This window comes from Arachis duranensis, chromosome 10 (assembly GCF_000817695.3).
Source record: "Arachis duranensis cultivar V14167 chromosome 10, aradu.V14167.gnm2.J7QH, whole genome shotgun sequence".
Taxonomy (NCBI): domain Eukaryota; kingdom Viridiplantae; phylum Streptophyta; class Magnoliopsida; order Fabales; family Fabaceae; genus Arachis; species Arachis duranensis.
Genome location: NC_029781.3, coordinates 104,533,303 through 104,555,430, shown reverse-complemented (window position 1 = coordinate 104,555,430; position 22,128 = coordinate 104,533,303). Strand labels below are relative to the sequence as shown.

The following is a 22,128-nucleotide window of genomic DNA, read 5'->3' as shown; positions in this document are numbered from 1 at the left end:
TTTGATTGGCCAAAATTAACAAATATAAACTAGATTTCTTACTTCCGACAGAGCTTAGAAAATAAATACAAAAGCCAAACAATAAAAAGATGAAAGCCTTTATAACTTGTATAATACAAAACTAATTCATAACACAAATTTCATTATCTTAAATAATATAAAACTTATATTTTAATCCCTTATTACAGTTAACTAATATACTTAACCTACTAACTCTATATCGGATGCTCTTAAATGCTCATCTAAATAACAAAAGCCAAACACCATTACTAATCTTACACATGCACCTTTTTGTAGACAAAACTACTAGAGACTAATAAATAAAGACCTAAGCTTAGAGCACTTAACCCAGCCAACACCCAATAAAAGTAATCAAGGTGTGCCTTATTCAAATTGTTTCCCACCAACCATTTCCCCCCACTTTTTGAAGTTATTTCCACCACAATATCAATAATAGCATTGGCAACAAAATTTCCAACCCCTAAAACGCTTAAAAACGCGGCGGCGCCGACGCTTCTCATCGCCTCCGACATCTGAGTATAGAACAATTCTTGAAGTCCAACCACCGCGAACGCATCGGCGACGCCGAGAATAGCATATTGAGGCAGTAACCACCATATACTCATAGGTGAAAAACCTTCAATAGTATTATAATTATTCTTGTGTTGGTTAGCCGCATTTACTCTTTTGCCCTCTACGAGTGCCGAGACAACCATACAAAGTGTGGAACAAAAAAGACCAATTCCAATCCTTTGTAAAACCGTTATGCCGGATTGATGTCCGGTGAATTTCCGGACAATTGGGACGAAGATTCGGTCGTAAGATGCGACGGCGAAAAGAATTATAACTCCGACAACGCCTTGAAGCGATGCCGGAGGAATTTGAAAGTTTGGTCCGAGGGAACGGTTCATTGTGCTACCTTGCTTCACAAAAAATGTTGCTAGTTGACTTTGGACAACTACGAACATCAAACAACTTAGCCATATTGGAATTAATCGAAGGACAAGCTTCACTTCTTCAACTTGATTTAATGTGCACAACCTCCATGGATCTCTTGTGTTATTGGCAACATCATGCTCATCAATGATCATTGCCTTGTCTAAAAATCTGTCAATAAAAGAAAGAAAAAAAAACTACAAATTATATTTGTTCATACCAACTCTAATAATACTTGTTTGGGTGAACTTTTAAGAAAAGATCTTTCGAGTTATATTTTTTTAAAAGATCTTATAAAAAAGTAAAAGTAATTTTATGTTTGGATATCTCATGTAAAAAAGTCTTTTTATCTATCAATTATGTTTGGGTATAACAATATAAAAGTACTTTTTTGTTTATTTATTACATGAAAAACATCTTTTTTTAAAGGAAAAAAGATCTTTTAAAAAAAGATGTAAATTACAATTTCTAAAAAAAAATCTTTTTTTTTTATTTTACTAGTATTTTTACTACTAGAAATTTGCTAAAAACACGTTAAAAAATTAAAAAAAAAATTTTCAACAAAAAGATCTATTAGACTTATTTCAAGAGTACATTATTACAGTATTACTATATATTTTATTTCCTATGGGATAAGATTTAAGTTCGTTTTATTTTTGTCTTTAGTTACATTTTTCTTAATATCACTTTTTAATTAGTTTTTATTTCTCTTATTATTTTTCTGCAAACTTCACTCTCAAAACAATATAATTACTATTACAATTACTACAATTACGATTGTTGCTGTAACCTAAGAGAAGATAATAATATAAAAAAGAGTTTAGTTAACATGTCTCCTTAAGATATACGATAAGCTTATCAATAATAAAAGATTTTATATTTTTTTTTGCAATAAATATAAAATAAATTTATTAAAAATTTAAATTTTTTGTATTTTTTATAAAAATAATTTTTATTTATCATCTTAATGTGTACAAGATAGCAAAATCTATTAAAAAGAAGACACTTTTAAAGAAAAATAATTCTGATTAAAAATTAAAATAAACTAAAATAAGACATATAAACAAAAGCAAAATAGGATTTAGCTCAAATCGAACTAAAATAATAATTTATCCTTTCAAAAGTTTTATGTCTATATTGTGATCCTTTTATAGTTGACCTTGTTGAAAGTTAGATTTTGATTTTCAAATGCATTCATTAGCTTTAAAACAAGTTTTTTTTTATATATTTATTATTGTCTTTTGAGTTTTGCTAAGTTGTGTTCTAAAAATATAAGTTAAACATACTATAAAAAAATATTTTATAAAAATTATTATAAAATTAATTTCTTTTATATTTGTAATACATTAAATAAATTAAAAATATTAAAAAAAATTTATTATTATATTTTTAAATATATGCGCTCAGAACACAAATTAATTAAATTCTAAATTTAATAATAATATTTTATCTTTGTGCTTTAATTAATTTGCGGAATTTAGCTAAACTTCCAATCAAACAATATTATAATATATGGTCGGAAAGGAGGAAGTGGAAAGCAAATTGTCTTCTTTAATTTTTATTTTTTTTTGAACTGTTGACAAAAATTTAAAACATGTGCAACATGAATAATTATTATTGGTGCAATTAGAGAAGTCAAATTGATTGATTAGTAAATTAGGAAACAATAATAACTTTTGCATAAAAGTATCATGATTAAGTATCTTCCACCGGGGTTTAATTTCAAGATCTAAGTTTGCAAGTTGCAGATCAGGAGGGTAACCCCACAGGAAAAATAATAAAAGATTTGGAGCAAATCTATGAGAAAGGTTAGAATTTGATTGTTTCACACTGAGCCTAAGATCATATCTGACCAAATTATACGGCCATTAAAAATGCAAAAGGCATGTAATTTCATAATTTCACTGAATTTTCAATTAGATTCCTATACTTTTTTTTATTAAGTCTCTGTACCATGTCAGATTTTGTAATTAAGTTTCTATCGTGATAAAAAACGTTAGAATTAACGGAATATTCTGTTAAGCAAAACAAATATGCCTAACACTTGACTGAATATTCTATATAGTTTAACAAAATATTTCATTATTTTCAGCATTTTTTCATAATAGAGACTTAGCTACAAAATCTAATTTGATATAGGACCTAATTAAAAAGAAAAAAAATATAAAGACTTAATTAAAAATTCGATGAAACTATAAAAACCAACAAAATAATTAAACCTTATATTAATAACTAATTTTGATATACAAATAGTATTTATATATTTTTCTCAATTATGCTACTATACAGTCTTTATATTAGATACTATCTTGTCTTGACATTGGCATTTTTTTTAACAACCAACATACACACATTTACTTTGCTCTGTTAAGTGTTAACTAAAATAAATTTTAAATACATAATTAATTAATGGGAGCCACTTAGATAAAGATGTCAAAAATATTTTTTTTTAAATATTTTTTAAAAATTAAAATTTAACACATATAATTAATTAAGCTGTGTTATTTTTATTAAAATTAAATCGGACAAATCAGTTTAGCTAAAAAATTAACAAATTAAATTTTAAATCGGTCCAAATTAATATTTTTTATAAAAAATAACTATAATATTCCTATTAAAAAATAACTAAAATATCGATTATATATATATATATATTAATTTTGAAAATTCTAAATCCTAATCTTATGACAACAAAAAAGAAAAAAACTAAAATTTAGGATTCTCAAAATTAATATATATAATAAGAGTATTTTAATCATTTTCTATAATAAGTGTATTGTAGTCATTTTTTTATAAAAAATAATATTAATTTAGACCGATTTAAATTTTGATTAATTATTTTTTTGGTTAAATTAATTTATTTGGCCTAATTTTGACAAAAATAATACGATTTAATCAATTATATGTATTAAATTTTAATTACTAAAAAGCATCTTTAAAAAAAGACTAGAAGAAAAAATATCTTTAAAAAAAGACATTTTAGACGTCTTTATCAGAGTGACTTCCTTAACTAATAACAATTGTATTTTTATATGAGTATCAAGAATGTTTGATATCTAATATGTTATTATATTTTATTCATTTGATTAAGTTTTATTACGTATTGTTATGGTAATAAAAATAAATATTTTTTATATTCACTAATCTTTCAAAAAAAAAAACATATACAATGTATTTTATACTAAATTCATCAATTTTTCATATTAAAAAAATAAAAATTTATTGAAAAATGTTTTATATTAGATTTAACTTTTTTTATTAAATTCGTAATTCAATTAAATGTATTACAATATATTTTGTGTGTATCTACGAAGAATTTAGTTTCTAGATAATATTAGTATTTCATATTAATATATCTTTTTGACCATGTTCCGTATATCGTTGAACATTATTAAGACATTATTACAATATGCTATAATAATATTTTCTTTTATAAGAAAAATATTAAATATCATTGCAATTTATTATCTATTATTTTTAAATATTATTTAATGTATTTATTTTATATAACAAATACAATTATTTTTCTTACTAAAAAAAAATTATTTTATGGTATTTATTATTACATTTTGAATTAAAAGAAAAAAAATAATTCTTGACGTGTTTTTGACTTTTTTCTTTTGTTCAAAAGAACACATTATTAATCGTATGTAAAAACTAAATTGTGATTTGTGAAGATATTATTCATTAAATGTTATACATACCTTTAATTTATTTGATTTTTAAGAAATTTATGCATGGATTATTATCTTTCTTCCATTTCTTTTCTATTATTATTATTATTATTATTATTATTATATATATAAATTAATTTTTAGTGTGTAACATAATAATTTTAAAATTTAAAAGATTGACGAATAATAAAAAAGAATTAAGGATACTCTTAAAAGATAGAACAAAAAATATTTACAAAGAGAAAAATGAAGGAGGAGAAGACGATGGTGTTAAAGCGACCGAAATAAGAATCGGCGAAAAAGCCACCAAATTAAGGAAAGAGAGAAGAAACACCGATCCATGTGTTGACATTCTTTGTTACATTCACTACTGACTCGCTAAGCTCTTTTGTTAAGTATGTTATCAAATTTGCAGACAAACCCATCGAAGTAAATCGCTCCGCAAATTCCACACCTATCCATACAACAAATAGTTCGATAAAATTTCTTATTTCAAAGTTTAAAATGATAAAAAAATATAAATAATTATATTTTTAATATATTTTTTTGTACAAAATACATAACTAATTATGTTTTTAACATGTATAATTATTAAAAATATAATAATTTATGTTTCTTTTTTATTAATTTATTTATTTTTTTAATAGTTTCATAAAATGATATGAGAATTTCTACTATCAAAAAATTTAGAGTTTAATTTTTATTATTTTTAAGAGAGAAAAAAAATATCATTCTATTTTTCTGTCTTAAAATCTTTATATTTTTATCTTCGAATACAAATAAGTAAAATACAAGTTAAAAAAAACGAAAAGAAAAGAAACTCACATGTGATGAAGATGGCAGCATGCCAGCCACCCTTTTTGGTGGTTTTAGCGGGAATGTTGCTGTCGTCGTTAACCATAGTGGTGCCTTCAGTCTGAGTCATAACTATCAAGTTAAGCAAAATAGTGTGTACTATTATTTAGACTGTGATTTAATTAATGTTATGTAGAGCTATTCTATTTATATTGTCAAATATCGAAAAAAAATTCTATTTATATTATCAATATCAATTTGCACGAAAAAGAACATAAATTGAGTAATTTTTGCTTAAAAAGATATAAATGGGTTGCAGAATCCACTGATGATATAAATTGATGAAAAAAAATAAAATTTTTTTATCACATAAAAAATAATAAAACACCGCATCAGCAACTTTTCAACGACTAATTAATACTAAATTTAAATGTGTTTGTATAACTATATATTTTAGTAGAAAAAAAATATCATAGTAATAATATATTACATGGTCATTAAATTAATGATGACTAGTAATATATTTAGAATTGTAAAGACTTAATTTAGTCCTCTAAATTTCAGTCTTTTAAAGTTAATTCTATGACTTAGTTTGGTCATTTAATTTTATTTGACTTAAAAGAATTTTTTATATTTAATTGTAATTCAGTCTCATACTGATTCCTCAATCATTCACACCTCACGATGATGTCACAAAATATGTTTGGAAACTATAATGAATTACAACGTTAAATTTAATAGAATAAATTGAGAAATCAAATGGAGTGGTTTATAAAATTTGAAGTCCTAAATTAAGTTTTTATTCTATTTAGTGAGATATTAAATTGGTGTTGAATTTTATTTATTTGTAAAACTAGATTTTATTGTAGAACAAACTAATTAATATAAAAAATAAAATTAATCTTCATATAGAATTAATAATTAAAAATTATCAAATAATTATTTAATCAAATATGACAAATTATTTAATAGTCTCAATTATCAATTTTATATAAATATAATTTTTGCAAGAGTCTTCACCAAATAATAATAAAATGGTTTAAAGTCCAAAACTTATATATTTCTCTCTCTCTCCGCCTTTATAGAGAGGAGGAAATTTCTATATAATGAATAATAATTCTTCTATTTTTATAGTTATTGTGATAAGATTTTTTATAATGTTAAAGAACAATAATCTAATCTTTTTGTATCTTGTTCTAAAATAACATATTTTACATGACTATTTTAAAGACTAAAATTTATTTTTAATCTTAGCGTGGGGTCAAATAAAATAAATAATAAGAAAAAAACATATGTTTTATTGTATAAAAGAAAAAAAAAATCATTCTAGAAGGGCAAATGCTTACTCTGCGCCAGCTAGAAACAGAGGAAATGCTTAATATGATTTACAAAAAAAATATTTATTTGTCTTCACAAGAAAAAAATAAAAATAAAAATACTTATTTATTTATTTTTCTTATATGAGCCTTTTTTTTAATACTATCCAACATTACAAACACATTAATACTAATTCAGGACACTGAATTAGGGTTAAGAACCTTTTTGTAAACAAAACCCTTGGCAATCCATAGATAAACACAAAGATTAAAAACACTTAATCCAGCTAGTAACCAATAAAAATAATCCAAATGTGCCTTATTTAGATTATTCCCAAACCATTTTTCACCAATTCTTGAAGTGATTGCCACCATAATAACAATAATAGCATTACTAAAAAAGCTTCCAACACCATAGAGAGTAACAAATGCTGCAGCTCCCAAACTTCTCAATCCCTCCGGCATTTGATCATAAAACAATTCTTGAAGTCCAATAATTGTGAAAACATCAGAAGTTCCAGAAAGAATATACTGAGGTAGCAACCACCAGATACTGATCGGTAAAATTGAATTCGGATCGTCGATGAGATTATGTTGTTTTGCAACACCAACCCTTTTGGCCTCTACGAGTGCCGAGACAATCATGTTTAGTATAGACAAAAATAGACCGACACCAATCTTTTGCAATAATGTAATACCAGAGTGATGCTTTGTGAATTTTCTGGCGACCGGCACGAAAACTCGGTCGTAGACAGGAATTTCACAGAGCATTACGATTCCAACAAACCCTAGAAGTGATGCCGGAGGGATTTCGAACTTCGATCCTATGTGGCGTCGCATTGTGCTACCTTGTTTGGGGAAGAATGTGACTAGTTGGCTTTGGACAACAAAAAACATGACACAACATAGCCATATAGGAATGAGGCGAAGGACAAGCTTTACTTCTTCAACTTGAGTAACTGAACATAGCCTCCATGGATTTCTACTCTTGCTTGAAGCATCATTCTCATCGATCATCATTGCTTTGTTCAAAAATCTATAGTATATAGTTTTCAATTTATGCCATCAAAAGAAAATAATTTTAAATCGTATTTAACCAGCTAATAATTTAGAACGATTATTTGTTAAAATAGTTCTTCATAGATTTCGTATTTGTCAATTTAGTTGTTAAAAAATCAAACTCATTAAATTAATTATTGAAAAACACAATAGAAAACTAACTTAGTCGTTCTGCTAATTGATGGAAGGGCCAATCGGATTTAGAGTTGTATCTTCAAAATTATTCGAAACATTTAATTGTTCAAGAATTAAATTATTATCCACTTAATTTTTCAAAAATTATTTTGATTATTTTAAAATAAGCGTGGCTTTCACTTTTTAAGTTTATTAAAAAATAAATGTATCTAAATAAGTTCTTTGTCTAGATACACCAACTTTTCAATGAATTTCATAAGTGAAAACGATACTTATTTTAAAATGAAGAGAGTACGAAAAAAAAATAATAAAAACTCACTTGAGGTGATGAGTGTGTTCCAAAGTTGGAAGTGGATGATGGTCATCATCAAGACCATAATAACACAAAGAAGTGTCATGGGTTGGTAAGTGTTTTAGGCGCCATTTGAGAGATGCAGCAACAAGAACTTGGGCAATTGTAGTGAAGGGACTCCCTTTAGGGTTTTCTCTTTTATATCTTTTTGTTCCAATCAAAAACACTGCTATTGCCACTGTCCACACCCCTACTGGCAACCCTAGTCCTACAGTCCACCCAATATTGTCCTGCATGATATACGAAAATAATAGTTAAGATGTCAATATACGTTGTTATAAACAGTTTAATTAAATATGTTAAATTATTTTAAATGAAAATATATTCATGTGAATATTTATTATATATATTTTTATTTTTATCGGATCTTATAATCTATGCATATATATAGAGAGAGGGGGTTAAAATATATTTTTTAATCTTAATATGTACGATTTTCTTTAAAAATACTCCTAATGTTTAATTTTATTTATATCTAAAATGCCTTGGGACGTTAACTTTGTTTAAAACATTAAGGACAAAATTGAAAATGTCAATGAATATATAGTTTGACATAAATAAAAAATTTTACAAACAAAATTGAATGAAATTAAATATTACAGGTATTTTTTTAAAAAATTGCAAACAATAGGAATAAAAAAAAACCATATTTTACCCTGCTAAAAACAAACGTTTGTAATCTCTATTTTCCGTCCCTTTTTCAATTTATTTTTTTATATAGATATTCACATATAACTTCTGTCAAACTAACCACATCGAGCCGACTACCTTTAAATGGTAAAATTTATATATAACTTTTAACCATTAAATTATAATTGATTCTGAATTTTTATATTACATAATTTTAAATTAATTAACAAAAATATGGAGCCATAAAGAATGAAATTACCTGTACATAAACAATAAAGAAGACGGCAGAAGAGTTGGCAAGTACTACGACCAAATACCAATAATTAAAGAAAGAGCTCTTGGCTTCCCTTTGCTCCTCCTTCTCTTCATCAAACTGATCCGCTGCAAAAGGTTGAACGCACGACTTAATTCCGCCGTCTCCGACGGAGAACACATAAAGTGCTACAAAAAAGAGCTTATCGTGCTTCAAAATGGACACTGAAAGTGTCATGAAAATCATGCCCTGCTAACATCAAGTTATTGTTAAATCACTTTTTTTTAATGTATATTTTGTATTATATTTCAATGTGAATTTTATACGGTGGTTGATTTTGATATACATATAACAAAAATATCCATTTTATAGGTGTAACTTCAAAAATATTGAGTATATACTTAAATCAACTACCAGTATATTTGTATATAAATATATGTATAGTTTAATTCATTTGTAATGGATGTTTTATATTTTGATATGTATTTTGTACTGATAACTAATTTTAATTACTGATTTTAGTGTATACCTAATATGATTATATCCAATTACATTGATTAAAAAATTTATAAAAGAAAAAAAATGACGGTAACAAAATACCAAAAAAAATCTATAACTTCTGTTTGGATGATTAGCCTATAATGAATACCCATCAAATATAATAAAAGTTAAATAAAAATAAAATATTAAGGATTATATGTTTAGAACTACTTAAGTTGATTAAGTAGGTAGGTATTAACTATATAAAACTATAGTGCAGAGGTGTGAACGATATAAGTTATAATCACACCATAATTAAATTAGAAACACAAAATTAATAAAGAAAAGAATCAATTATAAATAATAAAAATAAAAAATATTAAAAAGATTTAGATATGATGGAGTTGAAATTTATGAATTATATACCAAGAGATAAATGAAGGAGGATATAGTGACAGTTTTAAAGCGATCAATGTAAGAATCAGCGATGAAAGCACCAAGCAAAGGGAAGACGGACGAAACAAAAACCCAAGTGTTTATGTTTTTTGTTGCTTCAATTAGGGTTTCTTGAAGCTCATTTGTTAGGTATGTGATCAAATTTGATGACAACCCTATAAAGGCAAATTGTTGTGCAAATTCAACACCTACAAATAAAAAATAAAAAAATATAATAAAAATAATTATTGTATATAAAGAAGAAGAAAAAAAAGTTGAAAGAATACAATTATTTAATTTGTTACAAAATATTGTAATATTGTATATGCTTGAGACGTTGTTAATTTTTTGTGCAGTGATTATAGTTTAACCATCAAAAATTTAGATCATAAGAGATTTTATATTATTATTAACTTATTATACATAATAATTATGAAATTTCAAGGTTCAATGATCCATGATGATATCCAAAACCTAATAATCAAACTTAAACATTTAATTCATTCACAAAGACAAAAACCATCAAAATTTCTAAACATCAATGAGGTGAAATACTCACTGATAATGAACCTTGCAGCATGCCAGCCACCTTTCATGGTTTTGGGGTGGTGTTGGAGGAGGTGCTTTCTTGTGTCACTGTTGAAACTTCTTTCCATAATATATAATGGCCAAATTAATAGAAGAAGGAAAAAAAAAACAAAGAAGAGAAAATATATTTACTATACAGTATATATATTTATAGTAGTTAGTACTATATAGACACAAACCGAAGGCAATAAATTAATGTAGCCTTAGTTTGGAAACCAATTTCGATGGATAATTAATTAGGGGGTAGTTAATTAGTAATTTGTTTTTAAAGAATATAAATTTAAATTATTATGAAAAACATTCAAAATTTAATAAAAAAATCTAAAATTAAATAACAACAAATATTTAAAATAATTGTAAAATTATTATATTAAAAAAAAATCTAAAACATAAGAGAAAAACACCCAAAATTAATGTAGCCTTAGTTTGGAAATATGCGTAAAAAAGAGGATATATTATTAGAGTTTAATTTTGAAGCACTAACAGTATAAAATATTTTATACAGTCGTGTAATTATATTCGTTATTTTGAATGATTATTCACGCGGTCAATGTGAAAAATAGTTATTTTTACTGATGTGGCATTACATAATTAAATACACATATAAAACTATTTTACACTGATAGTACATCAAAATTAAATTCATATTATTATTAATTTATCTAAGGATTCTCTAAATTAAATATTTTTCTTTATGAGGATAAGGTCAAGGATTTCTGTTTTGGACAAATAAATGGGAATCTATTTTATATTAAAATTAATTTTGGTTTTAATTTTATTGACCACCATTATTATTTCTATATCATTGACTAATTAAATGCACTTTAATTGTACTTATTAAATCAATTTTTCCTTTGGATTTTTGCATTAGAATTATTACTCCATTTTTAGTCAACTCACCTTAGACACACGAAATTAGAGATATTCGAATTGGAGACGAAAATAGGCAAAAATCACTCGGCGGAATTATGAGAATTAGAATGAAGATTTTTCTTTGAGAAATTTTAAAATATTCCATATATATATATATATATATTTAAAATAGCAGTCACATTTTTTTAGAGTAAAGTATCGTTTTTGTTCCTAACATTTAGAGTAAGTTCCAAAGTTGTTTCTAACGTTTAAATCGTCATATTTAAGTCTCTAACGTTTTAAAATTAGATCAATATTGTCCTGTCGTTAGAGATCTTCTATTAACAAAATTGACGGTGGGACAAAATTGAAACGATTTTGAAACTTTAGGGACGTAAATAGGACGAAAACGTTGAAGACAAAAATGATACATAGAAATAAATTTTAATTTTATCCTTCAATAATATCAAAATTTTTTACGGTACATAGTTATTCAATTATTTTTTAATCATATCTACGTAAATTACACTTAATCACATTACTTTCTTTCTAAATAAATTTATTTTTTTATAATTTTACTTTTAAAGATTTTTACTCTTAAACATTAAAAAATTTCGATACATTAGAGAAAAAGGTACAATTAATACTTTATTGTATATGTATAATTTTTTTTCTTTTTAATTTCGCAAGGTTATGTACTAGTCATTTTACAAATATTTTATGATGAGTAAAAGTTTTTAAAAGTAAAATTATAAAAAATAAAGTTATTTAGAATAAAAGTAATGTGATTAAGTTCAATTTACTTAGATGTGGTTAAAAAATAATTGAATAACTATGTAACGTAAAAAATTGATATTATTGAAGGATAAAATTAAAATTTATTTTTATGTATTGTTTTTGTCCCCCCAACGTTTTCGTCCTATTTAAGTCTCTAACGTTTCAAAAATCGTCTCAATTTTGTCCCATCGCGCTGTCAATTCTATTAACAGATCCTAACGGCAGGACAACATTGAGCCAATTTTGAAACGTTAGGGACTTAAATAGGACGATTTAAACGTTAAGGACAATTTTAAGACTTACCCCAAATGTTGGAGACAAAAATGATATTTTACTCTATTTTTTTATAATGAAGATACTAATATTTGAATATTGGAAAGCATTTTAAATAAAAACATTCAGCATTTAAAATACTATTTTTAGTTTTAAAATTATATAATATTTGAGATGTTGATGTTTGTTGTTTTTATTATATGATATAATAAAAATTATTAAGTTAATGTTGATCTTAATTATATTAAAATTAACATACTTTTTATTGAATGAATAATTATAGTGAGACTCCTCAGGACTATATATCTCCATAAAAAATGTGAATATGGAGAGGAATATTTTTCTATTATTAAAAATGGAAATTGAGATGAAAAAAAAATTCAGTGTATGTGAGGTGGGAAATGGGGTGTTCCTCATCTCTGTTTTTCTATATTGTCATTTCTACACACAATACAAGCATTCCAAGGTGGTATTAAGATTGTTGTTGGTATTGGTCATGGAAGCAATGAATCAAGAATAAATATAGAGAACCATTTTTTAATTAGTCGATATTAGGGGTTTTTTTTATTATAAATTGTTTTTTAACCTATTTTTCGAGGCTTTAGAGTTAAAATATACAATGATTAGATTTAAAAATAGAATTTAAAATTTAAAAAAATTAATGGATATTAGTCGAAAAATAACTCCCTAATTGAACTCACCAATAAAATGCAAAACAATTTTTTGTTTTTATTGCATTTTTTTTGACAAATAAATTGTTCGACATTCTTCTTCGCCTCACAAATCTCAAACCTATATTATCAGTCAAAATTAATCCTAGAATAAATAAGTATTATCTAAATTTCAATTCCTCCAACAATTTGCTTAAGGCTAACCACTACAAGATACTTAATTATACCTCCAATATCATGTTAAAATTGAACCATAAGGTAACTCGCTATCTAGTTAAATGTTAAATTGGACTAAAATGCACCAAATTATTCCAAACAATTTTTTTTTGTCTAAAAAAAAGTTAGAACAAAAAACCCGATCCTAGAAAAAAAATTAACAACAAGACAGAATAACAAGGTCATGGTGGAGAGCATCGATCTCACAATTCCGACCAAGATTCCAACCACTTGGTGAATTCTGTCTCATTTCAAGCTCCTCTTTTCGCTAATAGATTAGCTACAACATTAACTTCTCTTTTAACAAGATTGAATTGCATTTCAACAAGATTAACCACCCGAAAAATTTAAAATACAAATTAGCAGAATAATTATTGACTACAAAAAAAATTACTTTATTATTGCATTTTCCACAAACAAATCTTTTGTCAAGTTAAATACATGCATCATCATAAGCTAATTTAGCTCATGATACATTTTTATAAACAAAACCATTGGCAATCCTTAGATAAACACAAAGGTTAAGAGCACCTAATCCAGCCAATAACCAATAATAGTAATCAAGATGTGCCTTATTCAAATTATTTCCTAACCATTTATAACCAATTCTTGAAGTGATTGCAATCACAACATCTATTATTGCATTTGCCACAAAACTCCCAACTCCAAAGAGGCTAACATATGCCGCTGCTCCCAAACTTCTTAGTCCCTCCGGCATCTGACTATAGAACAATTCTTGGAGTCCGACGACTGCGAGTGCGTCGGCAGTTCCAAGAATTGCGTACTGAGGTAACAACCACCAAATACTCAACGGTATAATTGATTTGGGATCGTCGACAAGATTATACTGTATAGCAATAGCTATCCTTTTGGCCTCTACGAGTGCTGAAACAACCATGTTAAGTATAGACAAAACTAGACCAACTCCAATCCTCTGTAATACCGTTATGCCGGAGGGATGTTTTGTGAACTTTCTAGCAATCGGCACGAAAACACGGTCGTAGATGGGAACACCACAAAGGATTACAATTCCTACAACACCTTGAAGTGATGCCGGAGGGATTTGAAACCCTGTTTTTCCTATGGTACGGTTCAATGTGCTACCTTGTTTGATGAAAAATGTGCTCATTTGATTTTGGACAACAACGAACATCAAACAATTTAGCCATATAGGAATTAAACGAAGAACAAGCTTTACTTCTTCAACTTGTGTAATTGAGCTTAACCTCCATGGTTCTCTCGTGTTGTTTGTAGCATCATGTTCATCCATCATCATTGCCTTGTCCAAAAATCTGTAATAAATTTCAATCCAATAAAATTCTAAAGTCTAAATTTTAATTTTTTTAATTCTAAGTCCAAATCTTAATCCTAAGCCTTAAATTTTCTAAAACATGAGGGTTAAAAAAACAATTTCATAATAAAAAATTGATTAACGTTAACTAATTAAAAATTAGTTCTCTATACTTATTAATTGAGCAATTAATGATTACTTTTATGCATGTGTCAAGCAATATAATAATATAAGAGTTTACTTTTAATACATTAATAATATAAAACATTCTATACCGTCGTCTAATTACATCAGTTATTTTTTTATGATCATTCATGCGGTCAATGTAACAGAAAATTGTTTTCACTGACTTGCCGTTATGTAATTAGACGTAGGTGTAAAATTATTTTATATTGAGAGTGCATCAAAATTAAATTCTAATATAAAATGCAAAGAAAAACTAATATAATAAAAGACACCTGAGTTGATCTGTGTGTTCTATTTGGTCATGGTAGTGATCACCATAATAATAGACAGAAGTATCATGTTTGAGGTTCCATTTGCGACATGAAGCAACAAGAACTTGGGCAATAGAAATAAAGGAACTCCCTTTTGGAGTTTCTGTTTTGTATCTTTTGATTCCAATAAAGAACACTGCTATTGCCACTGTCCACACTCCTGATGGTAATGCTAGTGCTGCTGCCCACCCAACATTATCCTGTAATTATATATATATGTATATGATGGTATTATTTTTAGGTGTACCCAAAAAAAGTTGATAGAAAAAATTTAACTACGTTAGATGTATATAAAGAATCTGTTACTAAATTAGTCACTAGTATAGAATATATATTGAAATACAAAATATGCATTAAAAATAAATTAAATAACTTATATATTTATATACAAATACATTATAACTAATTTAGTGATTGATTTTTTGTGTGCATGTCACAATTGTTTTTTAAGTTATGCATGTGTTCTATTGTATACTGTGGAAATTATTTTACTGTAAAAAATATTATGTGATTAATATTTTTCTCTTATGTTTATTTTGCATTCAAGTGAATACTAACGAATTCTTCATTTTTATCTACTAAAAATATTAGTTCTTTAACATTTTTTATTTTAACAAATGAAATTAAATACCTGTATATAAACGACAAGGAAAACGGAGGAAGTGCATGCAAGAACAATGGCTAAGTACCACCAATTAAAGAAAGAGCTCTTAGCTTCTCTTTGGTCTTCCATGTTCCCATCAAACTGATCCGCCGCAAAAGTTTGGACGCAAGGCTTATGGCCTCCATCTCCCATTGCTAACACATAAAGTGATATGAAGAAAAGCTTATCGTTCTTCAAAATCGACACTGAGATCATCATCAAAATCATGCCCTGCATGCATATAGACGCTTTTAGGTCACAGTTTTTGAATATGGCAACAAAAAGTGTCGTGTAAAATCTAAAATAATTCTATTATAAAAGGTTATCTTCAAAATAGTGACCATATAGTCACGGTTTTAAAATAAATTGTAACTAAAAGTATTTTTTATGGTTATGGCAAAAAACCATAATTATAGAGGATTTTAGGTTACAGTTTTTAAATATGACAAAAAAAATCGTAACTTAAAGCCTGAAATGTTGTAGTGCATGCATGTAATCATCATAGTCCCAATTAGAGAGCAAGCAGTATCCAAATCTTATAGTCTCAAAGTAGCATACAATAAAAACATAAGAATTTGAAGACCATCCATCTACTCAGCGACGTAATGTTGCCGCCAATTTAAAGGGCTCTTGGCGTCAATTTTCCTGTCAAAATTACAGACGGACTTGCAAATCTAACGATAAAAATTCCTAGATTCCATGGTTCCATGTCATTGTCGAAAAATCAATAGTAATACCAACAGAAATGATTCGACAGTAAATTCGACGATTCTAAGCATATTTCTAGTAGTGTACTAACCAAATTCAGGATTAATTGAAAACCAATAAGTAGACATATCATACATGTCATCATGTTTATGGATATATGTATATATGTTTTCTTAGTAAAATAATTAAAAAATTACCAAAAGATAAATGAAAGAGGATATGACAACAGTGTTGAAGCGACCAAGATAGGAATCAGCAATGAATCCACCAAGCAATGGGAAGAGGGACGAAACACCAAGCCAAGTGTTTACATTCTTCGTTGCTTCGGTTATGGATTCATGAATCTCATTTGTTAGATATGTTATCAAATTTGATGACAACCCTGTAAAAGCAAATTGTTGTGCAAATTCCACACCTACAAAATAAACAAATAAATAACTGTATTATGGTGAATGTTATGGTATCTAAAACGTGATGTCTATTTATTAAAAAAAATTAAAATTAATAATTAATTTAAAAGATATTAAAAAAATAAATAATTTTTAAAAAATCAAAGTTTACTACAAAAAGTAAATTAAAAAAAATTAGATAACGATTCATAGATATCATAAAAATTGGCCTTATATTATAGCATAAAAGGAAAAGAAAAAAAGAAGAAAAGAAAGAAAAAGTATAATTTGATAAAGTTTTTATTTTTTAATTTTTTTTATTAAAATTGACTTTTAAAATAAAGATTTTAAAAATTATTGCAGTTATATATGTTTGACAATAAAATTCATTACATTAAAAATTATGAAATATATAAAATATTTCAAATTAAATATTTTGTTAACAATTAAAAATATTTCATATTATATGAGAAATATCAAAAAAAAATAAAACTATTACATTAATAATAATGAAATATATAAAAAAATTGAACTAAATATTTTTGTAATTACTTAAAATATTTTATATTATGTGATAAAATATATTAGAAATAATTCAAATTTAGTAAAATAATAAATATATTTTATATTAATATTATTATTATCAATCAAATAATTATTACTAGTTTATGTATGATTGATACATATTTTGATCAAATGGACTAAAGTGTTTATTATTTTAATTTTGGAAGAAAAAAGTGTATACATTTTATAAATATAAAGAATAAAGTATTATTTAAAAATTTTTCGGGGGCGTCTCTTTTTATTTAATTAATTTCTTACTTTTTAAAAAAAAAGTTTTAGCTAGATAAACGTATGAATTTCGTTATTGAATTTCTTTCAAAGTATATAAAAATAAAAGGTTTTTTTTTTCAAAAAAAAAAGTATTTTTAACAAGCGTCCAAGATAACAAAATCCATGATCTATAGATACAAATTACACTTTTTTTTTAATTTTAATATTGGAATGATAATGATGTTTTTTTGAAATGTGAATTGTTAGAGTGTTATTCTCAAATGTGGAATCGTTTAATTAGAGAAGTAGAAATCAGACCATCCGATTTGTTAGAATTACATAAATCGAACTGTCCAATTTGTAAGAGATACACAAATCGGACCGTCCGATTTGTGTTAAAAAAATAAAAAAATTTGGGGGTACAGAAATCGGACAATTTTCAAAATTTTTAATTTTTCTAATACAAATCGAACCATTCGATTTCTGTACCTCCCACAATTTTAAAAACATAAAAAATTACCATGTTAAAGTATATTACTCATATCACTTTTATATCTAAATTTTTTAGCCTACAAATTACTTCACTTAAAAAAATTTTATAAAAAAAAGTTTAAATTATTCAATAATTATGATGTAATAATTCTTATGAAGAAAGAGATTTACAAAAACAAAGCCAACTAAACAGAGACAGATTATGAATAATGAAGTGATGATGAGCTCACAGATGATGAAGATGGCAGCATGCCAACCACCTTTGATGGTGTTGGTGTGGTGCTGGCCATGGCGGATGAGTCCCTTTCTTATGTCTCTCTCACTCTCACTGCAGCTTGAGCTTTTTATTAGTGCCATAATAACTGCTAATCAACTTTACTAATTAACTTATCATATATATCTTGGGAATTGAAGACAAGTAGTTAGATATGATTCTGATTCTGATTCAGCAAGCTTATATATAAAAAAATATTATATATACATTAAAATCATTTATTATAAAATTGTATATAAATTTATATTATTTAATTTATTTTTAATATATATTAAATATTTTAATATATATTTTATATTATTGACTATATTTTTTGCAATAGTTTTGTTTGTATTTTTTTAAATAATTTTGTCTGTATTTTTTTGACAGTTTTATCTGTATTTTTTTTGATAATTCTGTCTATACCGTTCTAGTTTATTCAATTTTCTTTTTTTTTTTCTTTTATTATTTTAAATAAATTTTAAACTCAATTTGTCACTTAAATTTGAACAAAAAATAAAAGATGTTAGAATATATTAAGATCAATTAATTTTTGTTAGAATTATTTAATATATCTAAATATTTATTATAAAATATTACAACTTTATTATTTGGATTATCTTAACACATATAAATATTCTTTTATATTATATTATTTTACCTAATTTGAATACACATAATTTTTTTTCTATTGTTTTACTTTTCTAACATAATATATATTTAATATTTTAATTGACTGAATTTAATATAAATTTAATATACATTTAATATCATTATATATATAACGGTATCTATTATAAATTAAAGTTACCCAAATTTGGAAGTATGCATGCACGAGAATTGAGAAGATACAGAGAGATTGGTCAAAAGTTCAAAATCTTTTAAATAACTTTAAAAGATCTTTGGAATTTTTTGGGCAGGTTCAAAAGTATGTAGTATGCATGTATACTGCCACACAAAGAAACATAATCTTGGTACGTATGCAAGTAAAAACTAAAAAGTGTTACTTTTAATTTGAAAGATGATCTAATTGTTTCAGAAAATTATCATAATGTCTAATAATGGGCTTGTTTAGGGGATTTTTTCTCTCTCTTTTTTTTAAAAAAAAAATATTTTAAATGACTTTTTAAAAAGAGATATTTTTAAAACACAAAAGTTATTTATTAATAAAGAAATAAAAGATAAACAAAAAGATAGGATTCAAACTGAATAAAAAATATATATTAAAATTAAAATAGAAATAAAAAGGATATATTGAAATTGAGACCAAAGAGAATTATTCTACTTTTTACCCAATTTCTTGACGCAACAAGAAAGGGATTCCTCAACCTAACTTGTCAACGCCATAATTTAGGAATTGAATCGAATGGACTCCTCAACCTTTTACTCAATTCCCCGATGCAATAAGAGATGGACTCCTCAACCTCAATTGTCTACACTATGATTTCATCACGAAATCAAAAAAGGTTTTCAAATCTCTAAATCATTCTATATTACGACTACAATTGCTAAAGAGGTATTTATAACTTCTTATTACGTTAAAACAAAGAAAACCATAAAGCCTATACACATAAGGTCCAATCTAGTAATTAAATAAACAAAATCAAAATTCATTAAATTAAAATATTCTAAAAATATAAACTAATATATTTTAAATAACACTTTAACTTTTCATATCAAGAACACTTGAAGTGCGTATCATTTATATTTTATTGTTTAGACTTTAGACGCATATACAGTATTAAAGTATTAAAAGGATCTTATTTTACTTTTGAACATCTTTTTATGTTATAAAAACATTTTTTTAGTGGATGAAAATTATAAATTTATGAAAAAAAATTGTTTAATTTTTTTAGTAATTTTATTTTTATTACAAATATCTTTTAAATATATATAAAAAATTAAAAAGATATTTTTAAATAACATAACCAAATAAATTCTATAATCATTTTGGAAAAGTGAACCAGACTAACAAAAAATTTGTGACTCGATTAATTTTAGATTCGATTCGATTAAATTTATTTTATTAGATGGACTAAATTTGAGGGTTTTTTTTAACGTCTTTTGCAATGACATGTGTGATGCGTGCGTATAATTTTTCTATGAAGTTAAAACTCTACCCTATTTTGTTTTTTTCCCCAAAATTAAACTAAACATACTTTTAATGGCAAAAGTTATATTAACACATAAAAATAATGAAAAGATTTATTTGGCTCATGAACTAGATTAAATAATGATTGAATGATTTTTTTGGTCCATATGGAATTATTCATTAATATTTTAATATTTTTATCTTATATTTGTAAAATTTTTCTTGTGGTTTTTGGTTAAAAAAATAAGATAAATTAGCGTACTACCTTATAATTTTTTGACGCGGCTATCAATTAACTTGACATGAATATCTGGGCTTTACATTAGGTTTGAGATTATATTATAATAAGGAACCAGGATAAACGAGAAACAAAAGAGAATAATTAAAAAAAAAAGCCTCTACCTTAGCTTCAACCCAATCTTTGAATATAACGAGAAAGAGATTTATTCAATTTCATTTGTCCACACTAATATAGAATAATATAGTACGACTTTTTTACTATATTAAAAATAAATATTAAATTAACAACTTTAATATTTTTATATTATTATTTTTTATTTTTTTATATAAGTAGATGATGTTAGTACACCAAATTCATTTGAGTGAAGTTGATATTGAAGTTGAGCAAGCATTAGTTTAAATTTTTCATGTTTAATATATTTTTTTTGGCTTGATATCAGCCTGCTCAAATTCAATTACTTGAAAAACTTTGAAGTTCACTATAGAAGATATGGCATTGATCTTGACAATACATACAAAGTCTGCATATTTTGAAAAGATAATTAAACACAACATTATTAATAAAATATGCAATTAAAATTTTGAGTTCCACTAAATTTAAAAAAATACTACATATTGTCAAATTTTACTAGCATTTATCACTAAGTAGTTAATTTTAAATTATAGTTACTAACTCATTCACATTTAAGACTAAAAACTTTGTTTTAAATCTCTGAACTAATTGTGTAGTTAATATGTTTTGCTCATAATTAATATATTTTACAAAATGGCTAAATTTAAATTTTGGTTTAGAATATTATTCAAAAATTCCTCAACTTATTACCATAACAACTAGGTTTTAAAAGCAAAGATAAGATAAAAATAAAACAATTAATAAATAAAATGAAGAGTCATTTGATGATGAATAGAATAGGATTCTATTAAACTCAAAATAAAACAATTAGACTAACAATTAAAATATATACTATAATTAATCATTTTACAGTATACAAATAAAATAAGGTATAAACAGTTGAAGTAACTAGGATTATTTAGTGCATGAAAATATTCATTAGACTGCATGAAGTAATTTGAAAATTTTTTATGTTAAAAGATTTTTCATTTCCTGAAATTTAAAAACAAAACTATGAAGTTACAATCCACTATAGTATCAGATAAAGTATAAAACTATACAAACTTCATGAGTAAGATTGTTTTTCAATTTGAATAAGAGATTATGGATACAAAGAAAAGCAAAATACAGAACATTAGATTGAAAATTTTAAATTATCCTAATATAACACTTGACATGAGGAATCTTTTGGAAT

The 22,128-nt window shown here is 25.2% G+C and overlaps 3 protein-coding genes across 3 annotated transcripts; all 3 read right to left on the bottom strand.

Moving 5' to 3' along the window:
- Window positions 1-243: 243 nt before the first annotated feature.
- Window positions 244-5,535, bottom strand: LOC107471648 (protein NRT1/ PTR FAMILY 5.4-like). The gene is made up of 3 exons (XM_052255740.1): window positions 5,436-5,535; window positions 4,986-5,064; window positions 244-1,107 (listed from the first exon to the last, which is right to left on the bottom strand). Exons 1-3 carry the CDS (start codon window positions 5,533-5,535, stop codon window positions 276-278), a joined length of 1,011 nt encoding a protein of 336 aa, XP_052111700.1. The 3' UTR covers window positions 244-275.
- Window positions 5,536-6,831: 1,296 nt separating this feature from the next.
- On the bottom strand, window positions 6,832-10,756 carry LOC107471647 (protein NRT1/ PTR FAMILY 5.4-like). Its single transcript, XM_016091138.3, has 5 exons — window positions 10,625-10,756; window positions 10,057-10,274; window positions 9,157-9,399; window positions 8,235-8,497; window positions 6,832-7,757 (listed from the first exon to the last, which is right to left on the bottom strand). Exons 1-5 carry the CDS (start codon window positions 10,719-10,721, stop codon window positions 6,917-6,919), a joined length of 1,662 nt encoding a protein of 553 aa, XP_015946624.1. The 5' UTR covers window positions 10,722-10,756; the 3' UTR covers window positions 6,832-6,916.
- A 3,132-nt stretch (window positions 10,757-13,888) lies between these two features.
- On the bottom strand, window positions 13,889-18,594 carry LOC107471646 (protein NRT1/ PTR FAMILY 5.4-like). The gene is made up of 5 exons (XM_016091137.3): window positions 18,467-18,594; window positions 16,779-16,996; window positions 15,862-16,104; window positions 15,192-15,430; window positions 13,889-14,734 (listed from the first exon to the last, which is right to left on the bottom strand). Exons 1-5 carry the CDS (start codon window positions 18,591-18,593, stop codon window positions 13,909-13,911), a joined length of 1,653 nt encoding a protein of 550 aa, XP_015946623.1. The 5' UTR covers window position 18,594; the 3' UTR covers window positions 13,889-13,908.
- Between the last annotated feature and the right edge of the window lie 3,534 nt (window positions 18,595-22,128).